At 43.6% G+C, this 25,543-nt stretch overlaps 1 protein-coding gene across 1 annotated transcript in view; it reads left to right on the top strand.

Annotated features, from left to right (window-relative positions):
* The window catches only part of PROM1 (prominin 1), a 219,790-nt gene that overhangs the window by 27,753 nt on the left and 166,494 nt on the right, over positions 1-25,543 (top strand). The window contains exons 3-7 of the mRNA XM_006872491.1: positions 1,837-1,863; positions 5,455-5,660; positions 20,741-20,861; positions 22,998-23,061; positions 24,297-24,386. Coding sequence (XP_006872553.1) covers positions 1,837-1,863; positions 5,455-5,660; positions 20,741-20,861; positions 22,998-23,061; positions 24,297-24,386 — 508 coding nt within the window. The remainder of the gene's footprint in view (positions 1-1,836; positions 1,864-5,454; positions 5,661-20,740; positions 20,862-22,997; positions 23,062-24,296; positions 24,387-25,543) is intronic.

Raw genomic sequence — 25,543 nt, 5'->3', positions numbered from 1 at the left:
GACCTGGCAATCTGCTTTCAAAGATAGACTCATGGCCCCTGTAGGTCACAGCAGTCTGATCCATAACAGGTCCTGGATATGGTGTTGTTCTGTTGTGTGTGGGGTTACCAAGTGTCAAGGCTGTGTCCATGGCAGCTAACAACAGCAGCTCTCCATGGTAGCAGGCTGATGGGACTCATGCCTGGAAAAGGAGGTTGGGCTCATTCAAGATGTATCATGGGACCCGGGGGTACAATCTGTATCTGACCTGCCCGTCCCCAGGATCAATTTGGAACGCACCATTAAAAAGTATTAGATCCCCTAGACCAGAAAAAAAAATTTTTTTTTAAATAGGGGAATGATATAAAACCATCTAATTTTGTTTTAAAGAGCCCTGGTGGCACAATGGGCTAAACATTGGACTACTAACTGCAATGGTGGCAGTTCAAATCCACCTGCCACACTGTGGGAGAAAGATGTGTCAGTCTGCTCCTGTAAGGATTTACAGTACTGGAAACCCCATGGAGCAGTTTGCTTCAATGGCAGTGAGTTAATTTTATTTTACTACCATAGGTATTAAGGAGTGCTGGTGTGGCACTGTAGGATAAACACTGAACTGCTAACTACATGGCTGGTGGTTCAAACCCTCCAGTCGCTCCTCAGAATCCCTATACAGGGTCGCCATGAGTCAGAAATGACTTGATGGCACTAAACAATAACTAGTGTGTTTTTGGAGTCCTGGTGTGGCACTGTAGGATAAGCACTCTACCATAAGGTTGGTTTGAACTACAAGGTCGGCAGTTCAAACTCACCAGCCGCTCCTTGGAAACCCTACACAGACAGGGTTGCTATGAGTCGGAACGGATTTGACTGCAGTTACAACAACATGGGTATTCAGTAGAAACAATCATGACTTTGTCTTCCATTATATCCATAACCACCCCACTAAATAAAGGAAGGACAGTCTTATAAATAGAACAACTTTAGCTTTAGGGAAACCTCGTTGTGTCTTCTTTATTCATCTCACTTCATTGGGGTGGGTCCACCCTCTGGACCACTGGTTAGGAGCCATTGTTTTAAGAGAGATTCCCAGTCCATCCAGTTTGATTAAGCACCGACAGTATACTAGTTGTTATTGGGCACTTGGATAGGGAGTCCTGGAATGGGTCAGAGATGGTCAGCAGGGGCCCATGGCTCTATGTGGGTTAATGCTGTGGGAGGGTCAGGGTAAGGCTCGATGGCAGCTGGAAAGAGGGATGCACTACAAGCCCAGACTTGGTTATCAAGACAGCTTTCCTGGGAGAAATGACGTCGAAGCTTACATTTAGGTTTCATCAGGCCAGAAGACAAAGAGGCAGCATGGAGGAGGGCTAGACAAGGAACGGAGGGAGAGCATGGTGCATTCTGGGCATGGAGGGAAGAGAAAAATGGAGACACGAAGCCTGGGTTAGATCACGTAGCACCGCAGTCAGACGTTTTGATTAAGAGCGGTGGGAATCCGAGGAACATGGGAGAACTGGGGGAAAGACACCATTAGAGTCCTGTTCTAGAAAGGACTCAAGATCACCTGGAGAGTGTATTGAGCATTTGTAACTTTCCTTCTAATCATTCCCGTTGCTGAAGCCAACGAGCACATTGTTGAGAAGTCTCTGTAGAAATCCCAGTGTAAATTTCAGAACCTAACTTAGTCCCAGAATGCTCTTTTCTCCTTCCATGCTTCTCTCCTTCTGTATCCAGCACTTGATTTTTCCTGTCTGTGTCCTTGGTTACCGTTGATCACTCACGTGGCTTATTCTGTTTTCCTGACACATGCTGCCTCTGCCTCACACCGACTCCTTAACTGCCTTGATTTCACAGCCAGAAAATGTGGTCTTGGCTCTGAAGGTAAATTCCTTGTCTCCTGACTGTTTCGTGTTGCCCTTTGTCTAATACCAGTGAGTAGTTGATGCTTTTGCACGAGTCCTGGCTGGGATGTTTTTAAAAAAGTTATTAGTTTCATTTTTGCTTCTGCCTTAATCTTCCATCCTCTTCTTTTAGTTTTAATAGTTCATGAGTGAATAGCAAGACTTTTCTGTACATCTCGATCTTACTTTTACAACTTCAACATAATCTACAAAGCAGCCCCAAATTCTTAGGCCTATAGCCTAGAAGTTAATGCTTGAAATGGCATATCTTGGTTCTGAAAATGTCTATCTAAAAAGTAACAAGGGACAGGAACCCTGGTGGAGCAGCGGTTAATTGCTTGGCTGTTGGCTGCTAATTAAAATGTTCGTGGTTCGAACCTACCTAGCAAGTACTTCCGTGGGAAAAAGACATCAATATTACAGTCAAGAAAACCTCATGGGACAGTTCTTCTCTGTCACATGGGTAGCTGTGAACTGAAATCAATTCCACAGCACCTGCCACCACCAACACTGGGAAGGTTGTATGTAAATTATGCCGTTTGTATTTGGAGCTCAAAGTTAGTACATTTAAAAGATGGCTCCGTATGGATCTTGTTAAACTAGACTCGGATTCAGTATAGATGGGGTGGAAAGTCACATTCCCAGCATGGAGGTCGAACCAGAAATGAACTGGTTTTGAAGCCCTGATTGAAAACATCTAAGTAGACCTTCTTTCTTGAGTCTGGCCTCCTGGGACTCAGAAAAAGACTTAAGATAATGCTTGTTGAGAAACCATAGCAAAATATCTCACTAGGAGTTTAGAGTGTCTGGTGCTGTTTTCTCAATTGGCCAATGATGTTAGCTCTCAGGTAGGTTTAAAGAATCAGCTAATAACCACGCTTCAAAAAGATCTCATGGACATTGTGGGGAGGCTGGTCAGCTTAGTTTACGCAGGAGCAGGCCTTGATGAAAACCATAATCAACCACAGTTCTTTGTTTTTAGCATTCTTACCTTGACATCAAGTAGATGATCTTCAAGTGCCATTTGCCCTTGGCTCTTAAGCATTTGTTGGTAATTGAACTAATACTTAGTGACTCTTTGCTGGGCATTTGGCTTGCAGTTCCACATTAGATTTAATTCTTTATCCTTTGCACTATCTTTATGAGGCTTGTGCTAATTTAACGTTTTCCAGATGAAGGAAGGAGAAGCTGGCTACCTGCTGGGATTGGAAAGCAGGACTTCTGGCTTCAATTTCAGTGAGCTCTTCCCAGACAAAAAAGCAAAACTTGTTCTCTGCTCTGCTTTGCTCTGCTTTGCTTTACTTAGCTGGTCTTCAGAATGTGTTGCTATCTAGTTTGTCCCTTAGCTGTAAACTGCCACTCTCATATTGTTTGCCATCCTTAAGCAATGTCTTAACTTTAAGGAATTGTAATTTGCATGCATGAGATGGTGTGAGATCACGTTACCTCTCCCAGGTTTTCATTCATCTCTGGAATAAAGGCAGCAGAGATTATGACACTGTATTTAAGTCATGGGACTATGTCTAGATGTGTGCTGGTTCCAAGGAATTCAGAACTACAAGACAGGCTGCTAGGCCAGCACTCCGTTGGTCTAGAACCCCATGGCAGTGACATTTCCTGTCTAGATGTGCCAGGTACAAGTATACCTCACCTGACGGCACTTTGCTTCCTTGCGCTTTGAAGATGTTGCGTTATTTACAAATTACAGGTTTGTGCCAACCTTGCCTCCAACATGTCTATGGGTGCCATTTTTCCCACAGCATGTGCTTACTTTGTGTCTCTGTGTCACATTTTGGCCACGCTCATGATATTTCAAATATGTACATCATGCTATTGCACACAGAACGGACTGCAGTGTAGTGTAAACAAAGTTTTTATATGCACCAGGGAACCCAAACCAGAGATTTGCTTTTGTCTGGAACTGAGACCGCAGTATCTCTGAGGCCTGCCTGGATTTGGCACACGGCCTACATGATTGCGAACCTTCCAGTAACATTATGAGGCACATAATGCTATCCCTAGGATGTGGATGGGGACGTGACATGAGTCTGTAATTGGTAACCTGCCTGGCTCTGAAACATTGCGCTTTTTTATTTCTAAATTTTGGCATGGTCTCATGTAACTAACTGACCGAATCCAAACTCTGCTGAATCCATACCAACTTCTACTGGCCCTAGCTTCCTGGTGACTAGAAACTTTCATATGAATTTGTTAGAAAAGAATTCCGATGTGGCGTAAAAGACACTCGGTGAGACTTAAAGACCTTGGCAAATCAAAATGTACGCTTGCAGGAGGGTGTGTGTGCATAGCTGTGCACACAGGGACAGGCCAGCGAACGCACCGAGTGGACAGTCCACTGGGTTGTTAATCCCTGACGGGAGTCTCATGGCTGCATCTCACCTCATTGGCTAGGGCTCTGACCACACAATCTTTTCCCTTACCCGGTTGGCATGTTCAAATTTCTAAGGCATGCGTTCCTATTTGAGGAAAGGAAAAAGAAAGATTGTAACATCTTTACTCACTTCAGGAAGTTGTTGTTGTTGTCAGGTGCCATCGAGTCGGAACCGACTCATAGCGACCCCATGCACAGCAGAACGAAACAATGTTCGATCCTGGGCCAACCTTACTACCGCTGCCACACTTGATGCCATCAATGATGCCACCTGGCTGATCCATCTCGTTGGGGGTCTTCCTCTTTTTCTCTGACCCTCCACCCTACCCAGCATGACATCCTTCTCCAGCGATTGTTTCCTCCGGACAATATGTCCAAAGTAGGAGAGACGAAGCTTAGCCATCCTGGCCTCCAAGGAGCACTCTGGCTGCACTTCTTCCAAAACAGATTTATTGACTTCAGGAAGTAGTCAAAGAAAAAGAGAGCATAAAGTCTTTACTTCGGGAAATAAAGAAAAAAAGAAAGGTTACCCAAATATAATGAACAGGATTATAATAAATATGTATATATATATATGTATTTTCACCCACAAATTTATCTGAATCACAGGGTTGCTGTGAGTCAGAACTGACTCCATAGGACACCTCCTCTACCACTACCCCACATTATATTATTACACACACACACACACACACACACACACACATAATATTGGAGTCTTGGTGTGGTGTGACGCTGTGGGATAAAACACAGGACCAGAAGTTCAAACTCAGCAGCCACTCCTGGGAAAAGCCATACAGGGTCGTTATGAGTCATAACTGACTCGAAGGCATATTGCTGTGATGCTGAACAGGTTCCAGTGGCACTTTTAAATGAACAGACCAGGAAGAAAAGCCTGGCAAACGACTTCAGAAAACGCTATGGATCACAACTGTCTAATCCACAACCACAAACGCAGGGATGGCCTACAACTAGGGCAGTATTTCATTCTGTTGTTCCCGGGGGGTCACCATGAATGGGAGTGTGGTGGGGTGGGAGCTGCTAATAACAATGTGGCTGTTGATGACCGTATGCACTATGCATACACACACACACACACACAGATTCCGCTCCTGATGACAGAAGAACCAGACATACTGTGTAAATGTCTACTTGATGCTTCTCTTGTCTGATTTGCAGGTGGTCTACTATGAAATTGGCTTCCTTGTCTGTGCCACCCTGGGACTTCTCTTTGTTATTCTGATGCCTCTGGTGGGGTGCTGCTTCTGCATGTGCCGCTGCTGTAACAACTGTGGTGGAGAAATGCATCAGCGGCAGAAGAAAAACGGGCCCTTCCTGAAGAAGTGCCTCTCCATCTCCCTCTTGGTGATTTGTATATTGATAAGGCAAGTAGTGGCTTGGACGCCAGTCAATGAGGACTACCTCACGTTTGAACTGGGTAAGCCCATGAGTCTGAAATAAAACCAGAGACGGAACAGGAAAAGGGAAACAAAGGTGCTTGTGCATTTACTGATTTCAGGGTTAGACGTTAGTGCTGTAATTAAGGGGCATTAATGTAGCTGAGGAATCAATGGGTGAAGCAAAGGCTTGAACACTTGACTGCTAACAGAGAGGGTGGGGGTTCAAGGCTACCCAGAGGCACCTCGGAAGAAAGGCCTGAAGATTTATTTCTGAAACAATCAGTCATTGAAAATCCTAAATGGCATAGTAAGCTAAGCCTGGGACTGCTAACCACAAAGTCTGTAGTTCAAATCTGCCAGTTGCTCCTCGGGAGAGAGATGACGATGAGGCAGTCTGCTCCTGGAAAGATCTGCACCCTCAGAATCCCTTTGGAGCAGTTGTACTGTGTCCTGTCAAGCTGCTACGAGTCGGGATTGGCAGTGGGTTTTGTTTGTGTTTTGGAAACCCTATGGAGCGCTGTTAAAATCTGACACAAAAGGGTGGGTCACCATGCCCCTTGACAATATTTGGTTCCACTTAACTGACAAGTCAACCCATCTGGTCTGTGTTGATTTTGAAGACACCCTGATACATTTCATGCTGCAGCAAAATTTTATCTCCCACAACAGTGGCTCGCTCACGCTTCTTCACCAGCTGCTTGGGAACAGACGGTATGCAGGGATGCAGAACAGGTATTTGTTAATTGATTTGTAAGGCCAAAGGAATCGGAAGAGTGGCTGTAGTACCTGGATTTGAGAATTTGATTAAATTGGAGTGTGGCATTACCTTTCTAATAATAAACCTCTATGTTCCACAATAAGGAGCCCTGGTATTATAGTCGGTTCTGTATTGGGCTGCTAACTGCAAGGTCAGCAGTTCCAATCCACCAGTCGCTGTGATTGAGATAGATGAGGTTTAATGCTCCCGTAAAGATTTAAAGCCTCAGAAGCCTTATACAGGGTCACTGTGAGTCTGGAGTGACTTGATAGAACAAAGCCACCACCATGTTCCACCGTTAGCCTAGGTTTGTATTGCTATTATACTGAATAGGGTTCCCGACTAAGACTGGTACTGAAGTCAGTGAACACCTTATGGATCACAACTCTTGAAGCTGGTTGTGTATGGGGTCTTCACACGTCAGGGGCTGATGCAAAGGCAGCTCACAAAAAGCCTCCCTTGAAGCCTGGAACATCCTTTCTGACTGTGTCCCTTGCTGCAGCTAAGAGTTTTTCCAATTGACTGAATGATGAGAAATTTGCTGCTGTTTAGACATGACTGTCTCATGGGGTCCAAATTGGATTCCTCAGCTTCAGAATGTGCTTCACGATGCCAGTCCCATGGTTGTGTTACTGTCCTCCCATTTCCTCATCCATTCAGCCAGCATCTCAGTTAACAACAGACATAAAGTCCCTGCACAGTGCAGTTCCTCTGGTTGCTTCTCCAGGTATCTCTTTTTTGTTTGTTGTTGTTGTTGCTAACTTCCATCGGGTAGGTTCTGACCCATAGCAACCCTGTGTAAGGTTTCCAAGGAGCAGCTGGTGAGCTTGAACCACCAACATTGCTGTTCAAACTGACTTTGCAGTCTAGCACATTAACCCGCAGCGCCACACCAAATTTAAACAGAAAACAGTAAGACTTACTTTGCTGAAATTCTAGCTCCAAACCTAGGAAAAGTTCCTTATGAGTGATCACTTCAGTTCCCTTCAGCAGGGGCTCACATAGGGCCGGAGAATGACCAGTGTTACATCTGTCTTTAAACAGCTGGGGATTGGGTCGGGTTAGTCACGCCTCCTCTTCTGCAATCAAGTCCAGTGAGGTGGTCTTATTCTCAGGAGGACGGGGTTACCGAAACCTCTTCCCATGGTTGCAAGGCTCAGGAGTCTAGCTCTGCATCCAACGGCCATCCAGATAACTTTAGAATCTAAGAATTTTGTTTCGTTTTGTAACTTTGCTTTTCCTTTGGGTTGTTGGTTTTTCCTTTCATTAGTTAGTCTGCCCGAGACCCCGAATATTCCCACATGTTGGCATACACATGGCGACCTCCACGTTATTTTCCACAGCACACACAGAAACATGTTTGAATTCTAATTGTTCCAGAGTTTTCACTGTTGCCTTTCATTTGTGGGGAGTCCTTGGCTGGTACAGACAGTGCACATGCTCAACTGGTCACTGAGAAAGTTGGAGTTCGAGTCTCCCTAGAGGCTCCTTGGAAGGCCTGGTGACCTACTTTTAAAAAATCTGCCAAAGGTAAAACCCTACGGAGCACATGAAGTTGTGATAAGTCAGTCATCTTGACCAAAAAAAAAAAAAGTCAAAAAACTATGTTTTAAAATGGCAAAAGATAGTGGTTCTCCATCTGTGGACTGAAACAAGTTTTGTTTTCTTTAAAAGTCCTGAGAACAGTATTAAATAATGTTATAGGCTCAGGGTAAGAAGGGTGGCGGTCCGTGAGTTGCTGAAGTTTGAAGGATTTATAAAACAAGTGTTATACTTGAATATCGATTTGGACTCATGGCACCTCTACGCGTGTGCAGTAGGCCTGTTCCGTAGTCTAGGCTATGATCTTTTAGAGATAGATAACCAGGCCTTTCTTCTGCAGTGCATCTGGTGGGTTTGAACTACCATTCTTTCTGTTAGTTGCCAAGTGCTTAACTGTTTGTGCCACCTAGGGATTCCTGAATTAACAAAAAATCCCCCCTCTCCAGTTAAAAACAAAAACCACTACAAAATGCATTACTTCTTATTCAGGGGCAGTGATTATTACAACACAGGCATATTTTGCTGAAAATAGTGGAATAATGTCGTTGTTGTATAGTACCGTCGAGTCGATTCCGACCCATGGTGACTGCGTATAGGGTTTCAGAGGAGAGGCTGATGAGCTTGAACCACCAGCTTGAACCACCGACCTTGCAGTTCAAACTGGCTTTGCAGTCCAGCGCGTTAACCCACAGCGCCACCGCAGGAAGCCAGTGGAATCCTAGTGTAATCAAAAGTGGATGAAGGTGAATGTGTTCGCTATGTTTAGGGGCTGTTGACATTGGAGTGTGGCTGTCTCTCTGTTTCTGTCTCTCTGCTGCTCTCCTTCTTTTTCTCTGTTTAATTAGTACTTTGAATCTGACCATTTCGTCACACTGGATTCTGAGAGACAGCTGAGGACTGGGCAAGTGGTACCTCCAGCTGACCCTGTCACTCTCTGCTTTGCATCTGAAGTGCTCTCAGGAATATATAGCCTACGGTTGTGGGGCCACTACCTCCTCCCCAGTTACCAGAAAAATGTCAGATCCACCAAGGAGCTCCGTGTGTTTCCTGTGAACCAGAAACATAGCATGCTTCATCTATTCATGGGTTTGGAATCTATGCTGTGCACTGGGCTGCTAATCGAAATGTCAGCAGTTCAGACCCACCAGCTGCCTCCTCTACAGATTTACAGTCTCAGAAACCCTAAGGAGTGGTTCTTTTCTGTTCTATGAGTTAGAACGGGCTCCACAACAGTGGGGTAGTGGGTGGGACTTTTTAGTTTTTGTTTGATATAGGATATATAACTCCAAGAAATTCCTTTATTACATGTAATCATTAATTTGCCTGGATATATATTTATTACTATATCCAACTAATACATTATTAATTCACTTGGATATATTTTTATATAGTGGTGGTGGTGGTTATGTGCTATGGAGTAGCTTCTGACTCGTAGCAACCCTGCACAGAGTTTCTGAGGCTATAAATCTTTACAGGAGCAGAAAGCCTCATCTTTCTCCTGTAGAACAACTGGTAGTTTAGAACTGCTGACCTTGAGGTTAGCAGCCCAACTTGTAACTACTACGCTACCAGAGCTCCTCATTTATATATAATAGATATAAAATAGCCAGGTAAATATGGTGGTGGTAGCTGTGTGCCGTGGAGTTGGTTCTGACTCATAGCAACCCTGTACAGGGTTTCCGAGGCTGTAAATCTTTATGGGAGCAGAAAGCCTCATTTTTCTCACTCAGAAGAGCTGGTAGTTTCGAACTGCTGACTTTGCAGTTCACAGCCTGATTCATAACCACTACACTACCAGAGGAAACAATCGTTGGAGAAGGATGTCATGCTGGGTAGGGTGGAGGGTCAGAGAAAAAGAGGAAGACCCCCAACGAGATGGATCGGCCAGGTGGCATCATTGATGGACTCGGAGTGTGGCGGCGGTGGTGAGGTTGGCCCAGGATCGGACATTGTTTCGTTCTGCTGTGCATGGGGTCGCTATGAGTCGGTTCCGACTCGATGGCACCTGACAACAACAACAACAACACTACCAGAGCTCCTGGATAAATATATAATCCAGATAGAATATAGACTTCATTCAAAACAAAATCTAAAGCCCATATCTATGTAAAGATACTCATGTTTATATAAATATTTACATATTTATATAATAATGGATTTTAGATTTTGTTTTGAATGAAGTCTATATTTTATCGTGGGTTCTCTTTTTAAATTTATGTATGGGTACTATAGTTTAAGGAGCTTTGGTAGCATAGCGGGAGAAGGATGAGGCTTTCTGCTCCCATAAAGATTTACAGTCTTGGAAACCTTGTATGGGTCACTATGAGTCGGAACTGACTCCATGGCACATAACAACAACAACTGTAGTTTAGTTTGAGCCATGTGGGTTGGTTACATTGTATTTAAAATAAACAAGACAGTTATTGCAAAATATATAGCACCAACTATTACTTCTACAGCCCTCTCTACTCAGCTGGGTGAATTAATCCATTACAAGGGCCAAACAGGTGACAGACAGCATATTTACTAGCATGGGAGTTGTTAGGTCAAAATTTGGGGTCAGAAATGTCCAGGGCACAGCTGCGATCAATGACCACAGGACACACCACTCCACCATAAGCCTCAGCCTGAAGGCACTCAGCTCGACCTCTGTGGGTCTGCACACCTAGCACCCCCACTTAAATACCTGGAGGTACCCCACTCTGCAAACAAGCCTTCTGCCCAAAGTCACTCAGCTTTATTTCCTCCATGACCTGGGAAGCCCACTGTTCTGTCGCGTGCTCTGCGTCATGGGTGTACTGTGGTGTCTCTGCGCCTCCATGTCAGAGCTCTCTGCCTCTGGGTCGAGGAAGTTCCATACACAGGGATCTCAGGGTCCAGAGGATAAACTCCACTCCTGGCTCTTCTTTGATGGTGTTGAAATCCCCTCTCCTGCTTCTGAGATGGTTCATTTTAAACCCACGCTAGACTTTCATGTTTTTACCATGACAGTGAACTCTATAAAAATCTACAGCTGAATCCTGTCATCCAATCTGTATCTTCTCCCACCTTCTCTTACCCAGACCCAACAGGGCAGAAATATTGTCTGGTGGGAGTTACAAACTATGGCTGGAAGAACATTAAATCATTCACTACGAAGTCACATATTAAGTTGCCTTGCATTTACATGTAAATGTAATGCTATCTTTACTGGTATTATTATATTCTTATTCTCAAGACTTCAGATCCTCCAAACAAATTGGGATGCATTTTCTTCTGTGTGTATTTTGTTGTTGTTAAGTACTGATCCTGTTTTTAATTCTACTATTATTCCACTATTTCCAGTTAAGTGCCATTAAGTTGGTTCCGACTCACAGTGACCCTGTATAGGGTTTCCAATGAACGGCTGATGGGTTTGAACCACCTATCTTGCTGTTAGCAGTCCACTGTTTATCGTACAGTGCAATGCCAAGACTCCAGGTGATGTCTGGCCAGCTCCAAGTCATAGGATCCCATGTGTAACAGCACATAGTATGGCCCAGTTCTGTACCGTCTTCACAACTGTCACGTTGAGTCCTTGTGTCAGGGGCATGCTCTTTTTCGCTGATGTTTCACTTTACAAGCATGCTATCCTTTTCCAGGGTCTGACCCCTCCTGATACCATGCCCAGAGTAGGGGAGATGAACTTTTACCACCCTAGCTTCTAAGGACCAGTCTGCCTGTACTTGTGTCCAAGACAGATTTGTTTGTTCTTCAGACAGTCCATGGTACTTCCAGTATTCCTCACCAATACGGTAATTCATTGTTGTTGTTAAGTATCGTGGAGTTGGTTCTGCCTCATAGCGACCCTGTATAGGGTTTCCGAGACTGCAAATCTTTACAGGAGCAGAAAGCCTCATCTTTCTGCTGCAGAACAGTTGGTAGTTTCGAACTGCTGACCCTGAGGTGTGCAGCTCAATTTGTAACCACTACGCTACCAGAGCGCCTTACCAGAGCCCCTTTGTTGTTGTTAGGTGCCATCAAGTCGGTACCAACTCATAACGACCTTATGCACAGCAGAACGAAACACTACCCGATCCTGGGCCAGCCTCACTACTGTTGCCACGCTTGAGTCCATTGATGCTGCCATTTGGCCAATCCATCTTGTTGGGGATCTTCCTCTATTCCTCTGACTTCCACCTTACCAAACATGATATCCTCCAGTGACTGGTCCCTCTTGACAGTATGTCCGAAGTATGAGAGACGAAGTTTGGCCAGCCTGGCCTCCAAGGAGCATTCTGGCTGCACTTCTTCCAAAACCAGAGGTCTTTAGTCATCAGTTAATCTTTATTTCTTGTCCGGCTTTCGCACGCATATGAGGCTATTGACAATACCATGTTTGGGGACACACACAAACCTCAGTCCTCAAAATGGCATCTTGCTCTTTAGATTTGCCCATTGTACTAAATGCATCATTTGATTTCCTGTTGTTTCCGTAAGCACTGATTATTTGTTGTTGTTAAGTGCCATCGAATTGGTTCTGACCCATAGTGACCTTATATAGGGTTTCCAGGAATCCAGGTATGGTGCTGTGGGTTAATGTGCTAGACTTCAAAGTAAGGTTTGAACCACAAGGTTGGTGGTTGAAGCTCACCAGCAACTCCTCGGAAATTATACAGGGTCACTACGGGTTGGAACTGACTTGATGACACTTAACCACAACATAGGGTTTCCAAGGAACAGCTGGTGGGCTTGAACCACCGACCTTGTGGCTCACAGTCCAGTGATGATCCTATGGCGCCTCACCAGGAGTCCAATATTTGGTTAATATCTGCTAATTCTTGCCATGTGTAACCTGCTGTGGAGGATGGAAAGTCCTGTTAATTGTGGCCACTGCCCTGTAGGTTGTTGTTGCTGTTAAGTGTCATAGAATCAGTTCCAATCTATAGCAACCCTGTATAGAGTTTCCGAGGAGCAGCTGGTGAGCTTGAACTGCCAACTTTGTAGTACAAACCGACTTTGCCGTCCAGCACATTAACCCACAGCACCGCACCAGGTAGGTGACTACTAGGCTTTCCTTTATCTTGCCTTCCCCTGGCCTGAGTCCACTTCAACTGACTTCTTGTAGGATCTCACTCCTCACCGGGTGCTTTCAGCCACTCTCCTCACTTTAGTGAAAAACAGATGGCATTACCTGTTCAAAGCCCTTAACGGCACCTAGAACACACTTACAAGAGAACAGGGCCGAACAGCTGCCTCAGAGCATTGCCACAAATGGCCACAGCCCCGGGATTTCAGAAACGTGGACCATTTACAGCAGAGGTGACCAGGGAAGCATTTGTGGCCATACTTGACATGTATGGCATACAGAACATGTACTTTTGTATTGTAATTGACTTGGATCGAAAACCCCCAAACCTGATATTGTTTCTTTTCAGCTGTGTTACAGACTTCAGGCAAATTATTAACTTTTTGAACCTTCTTTATTGATTATTTTATTGTTGTTAGATGCCATCCAGTCATTACTGACTCATAGCGACCCTATGTACAACAGAATGAAACATGGCCCGTTCCTGGGCCAACCTCACTACTGTTGCCGTGCTTGAGTCCATTGATGCTGCCACTTGAGCAGTCCATCTCGCTGGGGGTCTTCCTATTTTTCTCTGACCCTCCACCTTACCAAACATGATATCCTTCTCCAGCGACTGGTCCCTCCTGACAATATTGATTATAGATTCAAGTTAAATGAAATCCTTGACAACTTCAACTTTTTCTCTGCTTGACGCGATGTTGTTTGTCTAGTGGAGAGGACTTTTATCTTTCTTTACATTTGAATTGCAATCCATAAGGAGACTGTAATCTTTGATCTTCATCCATAATGATTTCAAGTCCTCTTCACTTTCAGCAAGCAAGTGTATGTAATATGTGTATATTTTAGTTTAGAAACATTGTTTTAAATAATGCACATTAAGATTCTAAAGCCTGTTACACAATGAGTGGAGACATTCTACCTTCCTGAGTAAAATTTGGTTTGAAATTCATAATGTTAAATATCAGTATCCTCAAACCAAAGTGGTGTTGTTAAGTTGAGTCAGTTCTGACCCATAGCAACCCAAGTATAGTGTTTCCGAGGAGTGGCTGGTGAACGTGAAGTTGACTTTGCATTCCAGTGCGTTAGCCCACAGTGCCACAGCAGGACTCCTGAACCAAAGTAAATCAGTCTATTTGGTTAAGTGACAAATGTGCAGCAAACTTGATTTAATAGAGTTCACAGACATTCTATATGAATTATAGATCTGTCTCCATGATGGGAGTATTTTGAGATTCTTTTGCTTACTTTAAATTTAGACTAGAAATAGCAACTGCTTTGCCTTAAAATTTTTGATTTACTGTAGCTCTTCCGATGTCTTCCTTTTGAAATCCCTACTGATTTGTAGTAACTTAAAAATCATGAGTTGAATTATCACTGTGAATTCACAGCAAGTATTCAAAGCTAGCAAAGAAGATCAAAAACCAGGCAAAGGGAAGATTTCGATACCATGATTACATAGAAAAGAGAAGATTAGGTAAAAAGAAACAAGGAAAAGAATGTCACCGATACGAGAAGGTGGAAAGGGAAAAGAAGTAGAATCAGTAGAGTTTTCTCTTGTGTAATGCAGGGTCTCTGCCCCACACTGGCCCCAACATAGATTATTAGGAACTATCGATACATAAATTTTGTATCTGATTAAAAACAAAACAAGTTCTTTCAGAAGTCCAGTTGTCCTTTGTTGGGCTCAGTATTTCCCATCCCCAGCTTTTGATTTTTAAATTATTATTGAATCCTCTAATTTTCAATCCGTCCTTGTTTTTTGTTTTTTTTTTTAAGAAAGGCATAGATGTTGGAGAAAAACACCCCTCATCCGTATGTTCTTTTAGGAAATATCTGTGCTCACATTCTTTCAGTGAGCTTTTCAAAAGAGCCGGCTAGAACTCCTTAGGCGATGACATATGTTTTGTAGTCTGTTTGACCTTCACCAGAAGATCGGGTTTCCACCTCTCTCTGTCGACTGTTTAAGCAGATGTGTCTCACTCCAAACAAAGCCAAGTTTCCTTTCCTTTCGTTCTTTTGCTCTTGTCATCACTGCATTTTTTGAAAATCTAAAGGTTGTTGTGGGGAAAAAAAACCTCTAAACCCAAAGAAAGCATTTGCTACTTTGCCTTTTCCAGTATACCATAAGTCAGCTTTACTATCAGTTACCTTGGTCACAGTTGAATTCCAGTCATTTTCAAGAATGTGAATATTTCCAAAGTTCATTTTTTATTAGGATGTGATTGTCGATTCCTGCCCTGGAGGCCGCAAGGTTCTCAAAAAGAAATTGAGCTATTATGTGCCTGAAAATGAAGAGGCTTTCTTGATGTCATCCAGAGAACTTGTTTATTTTCAGTTTCCAATTAAAAAAAATTACCTTTTGAAAAATCAGAGATCAGCTACAGATTAAAAGCATTTATTTGGCTTTCATTTGCTTGTTTCATTAAGTCATTGAAAGTTGTAAGAGGAAAATTGCCACAAATTTGACAGGTTTAGTCTTTTCATTCTGAATATTTATCTTAAAATATAAATCGGTTTGTCCATAATAAGTGTAGAAGATGTAATGTTAACATTGCCACAAAAAGACAAATAACTTTCTTTTGCTAGACTCTTCAAAAGGTTTTTTAAAAAAATTAATAGAGATAAAGTAGAGATAAAGTAGTGTACTGCATTACAGGACATTTTTGTCAAATGCAAAACTACTGAGTCATTGGAATTTAATTCCTTTTGGTATTAGGTAAAATTTCCATTGGAACTTTTTCCAATTTTCCTATTAAGTAAATTTCCCACAAACAACTTGTTGCATTAGGCAAATCTGATGCAAAGGATCTCTATAGTGTCAAAGAGCGAAGATGTTGCTTTGAGGACTAAAACGTGCCTGACCCAAGCCATGGTATTTTCTATTGCCTCTTATACATGTGAGGATAGGCGGTGAATAAGGAAGACTGTAGAAGAATTGATGCATTTGAGTTATGGTGTTGGGGAAGAGAATATTGAAAGTACCATCGGCTGCCAAAACAACCAATAGATCTGTGTTGGAAGAAGTGCAGGCAGCATGCTCTTTGGAGGCCAGACTGGCCAAACTTCGTCTCTCATACTTCAGACATATTGTCAGGAGGGACTGGTCCCTGCAGAAGGATATCGTTTGGTTAAGTCGGGGGAAATGAGGAAGAGCCCTAATGCGAGGGACTGGCACAGTGGCAGTAGCAATGAGCTCAGGCAAAGTGATGAGTGTGAGGTTGGCTCAGGACTGGCAGTGTTTCATTCTGTTGTGTTAGGGTCTCTATGAGTCCGTATCAACTCTGTGACACCTAACAGCAACAACAAAAAATCAGCCATGGGTGTACCCAGGTGTTGTAACAAAAGGGTGGAGATTGGATCCATCCAGAGCGACTCGACGGCACTTAACAACAAAACAACAACAAAGAGGTACCTTAGAAAAGAGGCTCGGTGATCTATTGTTATTAAGTGCGTGGCGTCGGTTCCAACTCATAGCATCCCTGCATACGTTTTCCTTCGGAGCAGCTGGTGAGTTTGGACTGCCAACTGTGTAGTTCGCAGGTCAATGCTGATCCTACAGCGCCATGCTAGAAATCCTGGTGATCTACTTCCCCCAAATCAACCACTGAAAATCCCATTGTACTCTGACATTCATAGGCCAACATCCATGAGCAAGAATCAACATGAAAGTAATTGTTTTTTTAATCAAGAACAAAAATAATGTTATTTCCTGCTCAATGTAACTTATTTGCTCATAAAAATGAATTGAAATAGAAGAGTTCGATTGGAGGTTTAAAATGGAGACCATCAATTGCTCATCATAGTATGTTAGCGTTTTCTTTTTGAAATGAGTTGCTGGTGGTTGGAGGGTAAATGCTGGTCTGCTAACTGGGAGGTCGGTAGTTCAAACCCACCAGCCAAAGAGAAAGATGAGACTTTCTACTCCCATAAAGATTTCCATTCTCTGGAGCCTTTGGCAGGGTTCCTATGCACTGGAACTGACTTAGTGGCAGTGGGTTTTTGTTGGTTTAATATTTAAAACTTGGGATAGTTCACCTAAAAATCCAGATTTCCAATTTTTTTGTTTATAATCAGAAGCTCTGTGGCCATGAGTATTCCATCAGGAAACCCTTTGGAGCAGTTCTACTTTGTACATACGGGGTCGGCCTGTGTCAGAATTGAGTTGACAACAACTGTCGTAGGCTACACAGAATTGACAAGCAAGCACTGTCTGTCTCATGTTACTTAATAAGGTATTATATGGATCAGCAGTGAACGAACGACAAGGTTGGCAGTTCAAACTCGCCAGCCACTCCTCAGAAACCCTATACAGGGGTCACTCTGAGACAGAACCGACTCAATGGCACTATAGCAACAGCAAGGGAAATTAGGATTCCTGGTGTGGCATCATAGGACAACCACTGGACCCCAAACCACAAAGTCAGAGGTTCAAACCCACCAGCCGCTCCTTGGACACCCTATACAGGGTTGCTGTGAGTCAGATCTGACGCGACTGCATTTAACAACAACAGCATAGAGTGTCACTGTAGGATAAGCACTGGACTGCTAACCCCAAGGTTGGCAGCTTAAGCCCACCAGCCACTCCTTGGCCACGCTCTGGTTAGGTGCCATTGAGTTGGTTCTGATTTATAGTGATCCTGTATAGGGTTTCCAAGGAGTGGCTGGTGAGAGTTTGAACCACCGACTTTGTGGTGCTTAAGGAGCTCTGGTATAAGGAGCTCTGGTAGCGTAGTGGTTACGAATCTGGCTGCGAACCTTAAGGTTAGCGGTTTGAAACTACCAGCCGCTCCGCGGGAGAAAGATGAGGCTTTCTACTCCTGTAAAGATTTACACCCTCGGAAACCCTGTACAGGGTCGCTATGGGTCGGAACCGACTCGACGGCACTTAACAACAACAACAATCCTATACCATGACATGAGGACTTCCGAACCCTATACAGGGTCTGTATGAGTCGGAACCAATTCGAAGTCACTAACAACAACACTGGACATTCAGCAAGACTGGTGGGACAACAGATAAGGGCTCAGCTGCTAACAGAAGGGTCGTCAGTTCAAACCCATCAGCTGTTCCCCAGGAACATAGCCTGGTGATGTGCACCTGTAGAGTCCAGCCTAGGATGCCCTAGAGGGAAGTTCTACTTTGTTTTACAGGGTCACTATAGTTGGAATCAATTCCATGGCACACAAACATAGGGGTCTTGTGTAGAGTTGGTTGTTGTTGTGGGTTTGAACTGCTGACCTTGTGGTTAGCAACCCATCACCTAGAATTATTTCAGGGTTCATGTGTTATTTGGTCTGATTTCGTAGATTAGTGGTAGGTCTGGGAACACTCAAAGACTTTTTCCCATATAAGCTAGTGGTAATTGCTTCTTTCCTTTATGCCACTTGGACGTACGCAAAGATTCATAGGGACTTTCTACTTTGAATATTGGGATAAATCTGTGTAAGGAAGCTACAAAATACTGTTCTTATTCACTTTTTTAATATTATCACCAAAATGAACCCAAACCTAAAACAGATTGAAAATTCACTGAACTTGTGGGCACCAAAGCACCCCTCTCATTTACTGCTTGAGTTGAGAATCGAACCTAATTTTGCATCTTGAGATACCTCCTCGAGCTTGCACACTGTGAGTTGATGGCAGTGGCAGGATCAGAACCTAAGTCTCCTTGTTCTTACTGAAGTCCTAGTACACTATCCACTGCAATTGTTCAGCCAGAAGAAATGCATAGTACTCAACAGTGTGTTAGAGTCTTTCCTGGAGTCGTTTGAGCAATCTCCTGCACCTGTGTTGTACTGCTGTTGGAAAATGTATTTGAAGTTGAGCCAACAATGAACCGCTGCCCCTTGGAATATACAAGGGGTCTTTAAAAGCTTGAAACTAAAAGACAATGGGATTTTCCTACCAACATTTTGAAGCTCCCTGGTATTATTATAACTATAAATAGGATGGCCGGTTTCCTGGGGACAAAGTACTGAAACTGCTTGGTCATCCAAAATATTAACACATGCACAATGCGGTTCCAACACTGCTTCACACGACTTACTGCATCAAGATGTTTGCCCCCAAAGCTTGCCTGTTATTTGTAGAATTTGGTTTTGAAACGTGTTTACACCTTCCATCTGGCTGGTTATCAACAATTTTGTGATCAACTTCTGAGGGTAAAATATTCAGAGTCCTCTTCAGTTGTTGTTAGGTGCTATCCAGTCAGTTCCGATTCCTAGAGACCTTGTGTGCTACAGAAGGTACACAGCTGGTCCTACACGGTTCTCAGTTTGAGTTGATGTTAGATGAGTTTTGTAATTCCTTGCTGCCCTCTAGTGGCCCAATCGACTAGGTCCTTGGCAATTGATTTGACATTTATTTTAATGGTTGAAGGCAGACCCAATTTGCCAAATTAAGACAAATTAAGTCGGATTATTAGTAACAAAAGAGCCCTTGTGTGGCATTGTGTGCTAGGTGTTGGATTGCTAACCACAAGGTTGTCAGTTCAAATCCACCAGTCTCTCTGAGACTGTGCTCCCATAAAAATTTCTAGTCTCAGCAATCCTATACAGGGCTGTTATGAGTTGGAATTGACTTGATGACAGAAGGTTTGGGTTAATCAACATTTATTGTTGTTGTTAAGTGCCGTAGAGTTGGTTCTGACTCATAGCAACCTTGTACAGGGTTTCCAAGGATTGGCAGGTGGGTTTGAACCACCAACCTTGTGGTCAGCAGTCCAGAGGTTATCCTTTAGCACCAGACCAAGACTCCTAATCAACACTGGTGGTGGTTCTGTGCCGTGGAGTTTCTTCCGACTTATAGCGACCCTGCATAGGGTTTCTGAGGCTGTAAATCTTTAGTGGGGCAGAAAGCCTCATCTTTCTCCCACAGAACCACTGGTGGTAGTATTGAACTGCTGGCCTTGAGGTTAGCAGCCCGATTCATAACTAGTACGCTACCATAGTTCCTTAGGAACAACAGAGCTAGAATAATAACACAGTATGCAACCTTTTTTTGTGTGAGTGTGGTTTCGCATTAAGCATTTTCATGTTTTCAACCTGGACAATAACTGAAACTAACAGACATTGACAGAAATTAACATCTGAAAGCCCAAACCACTTTCCTCATTTGCTGCATTTCTCTGTAGTCTCATTTGCAGGGCACACAGACACCGGGTGTGCTTGGTGTATGCACAAGGGTGGGCACCTCGTTTGCATTGGTACAGGAATGGGACTTTGTCATACACACTGTCTTGTAACCTCTGCAATTTCTCTGTCATCCATGAATCCTTGTGCATATTGTTTCATTTATAAGATCCATAGTTAACATTGAAATAACCAGTTGCCGACAAGCTTATTCTGACATATGGCGGCCTCATGTATATCATAGTAGAACTGTGCTCTGTAGCTTTTCTCATGGCTGATTTTCTTAGAAGGAGAAAGCCAGGTCTTCTGAGGTGCCTCAGGGTGGATGGGGACTCTGGGACACTTATATCTTATACCGATGTTCATCCTCTGTGAGAAGATTGAGTCCCATGCTGGTGGTGGCAGACTGTGGTTCTGAAGCAGGCTGCTGTATGAGGTGGTAAGCTGGGAAGAACTTGTGGCCAAGCTTAGGAATCTCTCTCGTGGCACCAGAGTGAGGTGGCTCTCCCAGTCTCCTGCACTGCTCTTCCCCTCTAGATAACCGCGCAACATGGTGAACGACCTTCTCTTTTCTGTTTTCTGCAGCATTGGCATCATCTGTGGTTTCCTGGCCAACCATCATCTCAGGACCCGCATCAGAGGGGCTCGCCGACTATCAGACAGCAATTTGAAAGACTTACAGACATTCCTGAATGAAACTCCAGTGGTAAAAACCACTACCTATACTCATATATGTAGGTGCTCTGGTAGTGTAGGGGTTACGAATCAGGCTGCGAACCTCAGGGTCGGCAGTTCGAAACTACCAGTGGTTCCGCGGGAGAAAGATGAGGCTTTCTGCTCCCGTAAAGATTTACAGCCTCGGAAACCCTGTGCAGGGTCGCTATGAGTCGGAACCGACTCCACGGTACTTAACAACAATAGTATTCATATATACCACATTGCCTTTTCGACCTCAGATTTGCTGTATTTATTGGACATTTCACAGAGACTTTTTAGAACTCCAATAAATCAATGTTGATAACTGCTATGTTTTAATTTTATAGACGATGAAAGTAAAGGTCCAGTAAGTAGTTTTCAAAAAAAGGACAAAAGTCCTCATGTCAGGATCTCACGTTTCAATTTTGTTACTTTAACGATACGGCATGAAGTAATAGTACATGCTGTAGGATAAGCACTGGACTGCTACCTGCAAGGTCAGTGGTTCACTCCTTGGAAACAGTTGCAATGAGTTGGAATCGATTTGACAGCACTTAACCACGACAAGTGGTATTAGCTTGAGATATTTATTCAGAAGACACTGGATGATCCTCTGTTCAATTGTGAGACAATGGAAAGCTGCATTGTTGAGAAAAAGGCCAGCAAAGTTGCACTGAAGACATCTTTTCCATCACAGCAATGCACCTGCTCATTGTTGGAGGTTACAAGGACTGTGCTACAAGCCTTTTATGGGGGAATCCTACCCCATGCACCCTACAGCCCGGATCTTGCCCCTTACATTTCTCTTTGTCCTTCAAACTCAGAGAACATTTTTAAAGTACTTGATTTTAATCCCTTGAGGATGCCCAAACTGCTGGTTTGGCCTTGACAGGGTGCAAATTGAAGAGCACAGTATTCTTCAGGGAAAGGCTCAAACTGAAACCAAACTAACTGCCATCAAGTCGATTCTGACTCATGGCAACTGTTTAGGGTTTCTGAGGCTGTACATTTTTCACGAGGGCAGAAAGCCTCATCTTCCTCCCACAGAGAGGCTGGGGGGTTTGAACTGTTGGCCCAGCGATTGATCTAATATTTCTCCTACAAGCCAGGTGGAAACACCACCTACAGAAGTAAATGGACGTAGATGGAGGACATGTAGAGAGGCAACGTCGTCACATTCTAATAATTTTGTTTAATAAAGGCATCTATGATTCTGCTGTTGTCAGGTGCCATGGAGTCGTCTCCGACACAAAGCGATCCCATGTACAATAGACTCAAACACCGCCCGGTCCTGCACCATCCTCAAAATCATTGCTGCTGCCACTGTGCCAACCATCTTGTTGGGGGTCTTCCTCTTTTTCACTGATTCTGTAGCAGCACTTTTTGACTCACCTTCGTATCATGATATTGGGCCCGTGGGTTCCGATGGGGAGGAGAACCCATCCTAGTGGGTGCTCTAATAAAATCCCACAAGACTCCATGAGCCTCCTGGCCCAGGGATGTGTTCTTCCAAGTTCATTATTTTCTAGGAAATAGTCAAACTTTAAATATGATATTGTTGTTAAGTGCCATTGACCCATAGCATCCCTGTATAGGGTTTCCAAGCAGCAGCTGGTGAGCTTCAACCTCCGACCTTGCAGTTCAAATGGTTTTGCAGTCTGGTGCATTAGCCCACAGCGCCACACCGGGATTCCAAAATGTTTGGTGGTGGCCACTAAGTAAAAGGAGTCCAATGTGGTGGATTCCAAATGACCATGGTTTCTTTGTAGTTCCTCCTATGAAGAGGAGTGTCTATTTCATGACCCCTGAAACTGAGGAATCCTTGCCTTGCTTGGACCAGTAGAATACAGTGGGTGTGACCTTGTGTGGTTTTGAATCTTGGCTTCTGGAGGCTTTTCAGTGCCCGCTTTTACTTTCTTGCGGCTGGAAGTGCTCAAACCACTGTGTGAACACATTGGCTGCTTGAGAGAGAGGCTCAGCCAGCCCCAGCAGGTCCATAGGATCATGAGCAATAGTAAATCATGTTTTATGCCAGTTTTGGAGTAATATTAAGAACTCTGTGAAGTTGCTGTTCATTAGTTTGGATTCAGGATAATGAGTTTAGAAGAGAAAGATTCACTTATTTTTACTATTATTATTTTTTAAGCAAATCAACTATGTCTTGAACGAGTACAATACCGCTAAGGATAGAGTCATCTTGGATCTGAACAGTGAGTAATGTTCATAGTTACCTTACATCTTCTTTTTTTTCATTTTTATTGCAACAAATATTGCCTGTTTTATTGTTGAAAGAAGTGCTTTTCATAAAAAATTAGTGCACAATAGGATTTCAGTGGAGAATATAGAATAGAGGCTCTCCTCTTTTTTTTTGTTGGTTTGTTTGAACATGCTCTGTCTTTGCCCACAAGACATAAACTGACAAATGTGAGGCACAAGACTTGTAAAATTTGTGCAAGAAATTAGGGGAAAAACAGAAAATAAAAGTCCCTAGAGCTGTTGACAAATTGCAGTAATTAAACTCAAGCATTCGTTGTAAGAATGCTTTTGCTTTCTTGTCACATGTCTTGTCATTCCCCATGTCGGAGAGGAAATGTCTCCACTGTCAAAGATGGAAATGGCACAGAGAAACTGGGGAGCTTCAGGAATGAGGGGTGGGCAAGTGCCTGCTTTGTGAATGCCCACAAGTAGCTCACACACAGCCTGATTCAGTGGTCCTCAGCCAGGGGAGCTGGGGGACTCTGCACCCCAGGCAATATTTAACAATGTCTGGAGACATTTTTGGTCGTTACAACTAGGAAAGAGGTATGTGTAACTGGGATCCGTTGATAAAGATCAAACATGCTCCTCACCCCCCTGCCATACCCTCACAACGCAGAATTATCTTCCTCTCAAATGTCAATAGTGCCAGGGTTGGGAACCCCTGGTCTAGCTGAAGAGATTGAAGTTCTGGTGACGCAAGTAGAAAACGTGCTCAACTCCTGACTGAAAGGGTGGAGATTCGAGTCCACCCGGAGGCTTCTTGAAAGATAAAACATCCGGAAAACCAGCCATTGAAAATGCTATGGTGCAAAGTTCTCTTCTGCCACACATGTGGTCTTCATGAGACAGTCGACTTGAGAGTTGTTGGTTTTACATATTAGCGGAAGACATTAGGGACACAGCTGTTATGCCTTAACACGATAAAAACTGTTTTCCTCGTATGCGTTGATGCCAAGTCTGTGGTGCCTTTATTTCTCATTCTTCATTTCTTGCTGAGGGATTTGAAGAGCGTGGCTGACTCTCCACACAAGAGTCAACTTATACAAGGAGTCTAGAATGAGAATGGGAGAGACAAAAAGAGCTTTCCAGCAGGGAAATCCAGCCATGGGCAGGGAAGGGGAGTGCCAAGAGGCTAAGGAATTTGTGGACCCTCCCCTCACGATTACTTATGCTTCTTTGAATCTAGATATTAAACCTTTGCTAGGAGGCAAAATTCATACCCGTCTAAGCTCTAAAGTGACCCCTGTTTTTGGTGACATCAAGACCGTGGCACAAGGTAAGCTGTGTGAAAGGCACGAGAGATGTTCTGGGTGAGAGAATGTTCTCACGCATAAGGCCTTGGGCTGCATTTATTCATGCCTCCTCTTCTGGTTTGCCCTGAGGTGGGATCCACAATGTGGGACCATGTAGATAGGTCAGGGAAGTGCTGTGTTACAATGAGTATATATATATATATATTTAAAGCTTGTGGCAGAGGTGTTGTGTGAATGGTCCAAAAGTGATCTGTTTGGTGGCAGAATTGGATGGGGACCTAACAGGTGGTTTTGTAAATCACGTTTCATTGGCACACAGCCATGCTTGCTTGTTAGAGTCATACTGTTTTAACTCATCGGTGGCACACTTGAGTAGCTGCGGCAGAGGCCATATGACCTGTCAAACCTAAAGTATTTCTTGTTTATCCCTTTACCTGGCTGCACAGTGGCTGAAGACTTGCCTACTGACTGAAAGTTTGGTGGTGTGAACGTACCAGTTGCTTTGTCTGAGAACGATGTGTCATTCTGCCCCATAAAGATGGCAGACTTGGAAACCTGATGGGCAGTTGTACTCTGTCCTATGGGGTGGTTGTGAATTCAGATCAACTTAGTGGCTCTTTTCTAGATAAAGTCTGTTGATCCCATTATAGAAGCTGAGTACCCTGTAGATGTAGAACCTAATGGGGCTCTGGAGGTTTATTCATTGCTGTTTCTTTTCCTCACTGGAAGAACAACTTTTAAAAATTAGAAACATGCGTTGTAGATCTTAAGCCAGCCACAGACAATGATATAAATGAGCAGATTTTAGTAAATCTCGTTTCGACAGCAATGCAGCAAAAAGAGCCTTCTAGGCCCTTCAAGATATTGAGAAACTGCCTGTGCTTGGGTGTTTGATGAGAGGGCAAGTTCATCAATGTTATGTCCTTGTTGTTTGGCCAATTTTACTTTCATGAGCCTCTCTTCCTGACAAACTGGCATTGAAATTATATCAGTGTTGCTTTCAAATGACCTCGAATTGCAGCTTTTAAAATTTGTCTCCAAAATTCCCCAAATAAATGAAAATAATTTTATTTGCATTTAGACAGACGGATGGGTGGGAGGGTGAGTGGATGGATGGATAGGTGGGTGGGTGGTGGGTGGATGTATGTATGTATGTATGTATGTATGGGTGGATGGGTGG

This window comes from Chrysochloris asiatica, unplaced genomic scaffold, assembly GCF_000296735.1.
Source record: "Chrysochloris asiatica unplaced genomic scaffold, ChrAsi1.0 scaffold00200, whole genome shotgun sequence".
NCBI classification, from domain to species: Eukaryota; Metazoa; Chordata; class Mammalia; order Afrosoricida; family Chrysochloridae; genus Chrysochloris; species Chrysochloris asiatica.
The sequence above is the reverse complement of the archived record's forward strand: the minus strand, read 5'-3'. Positions and strand labels throughout refer to the sequence as shown.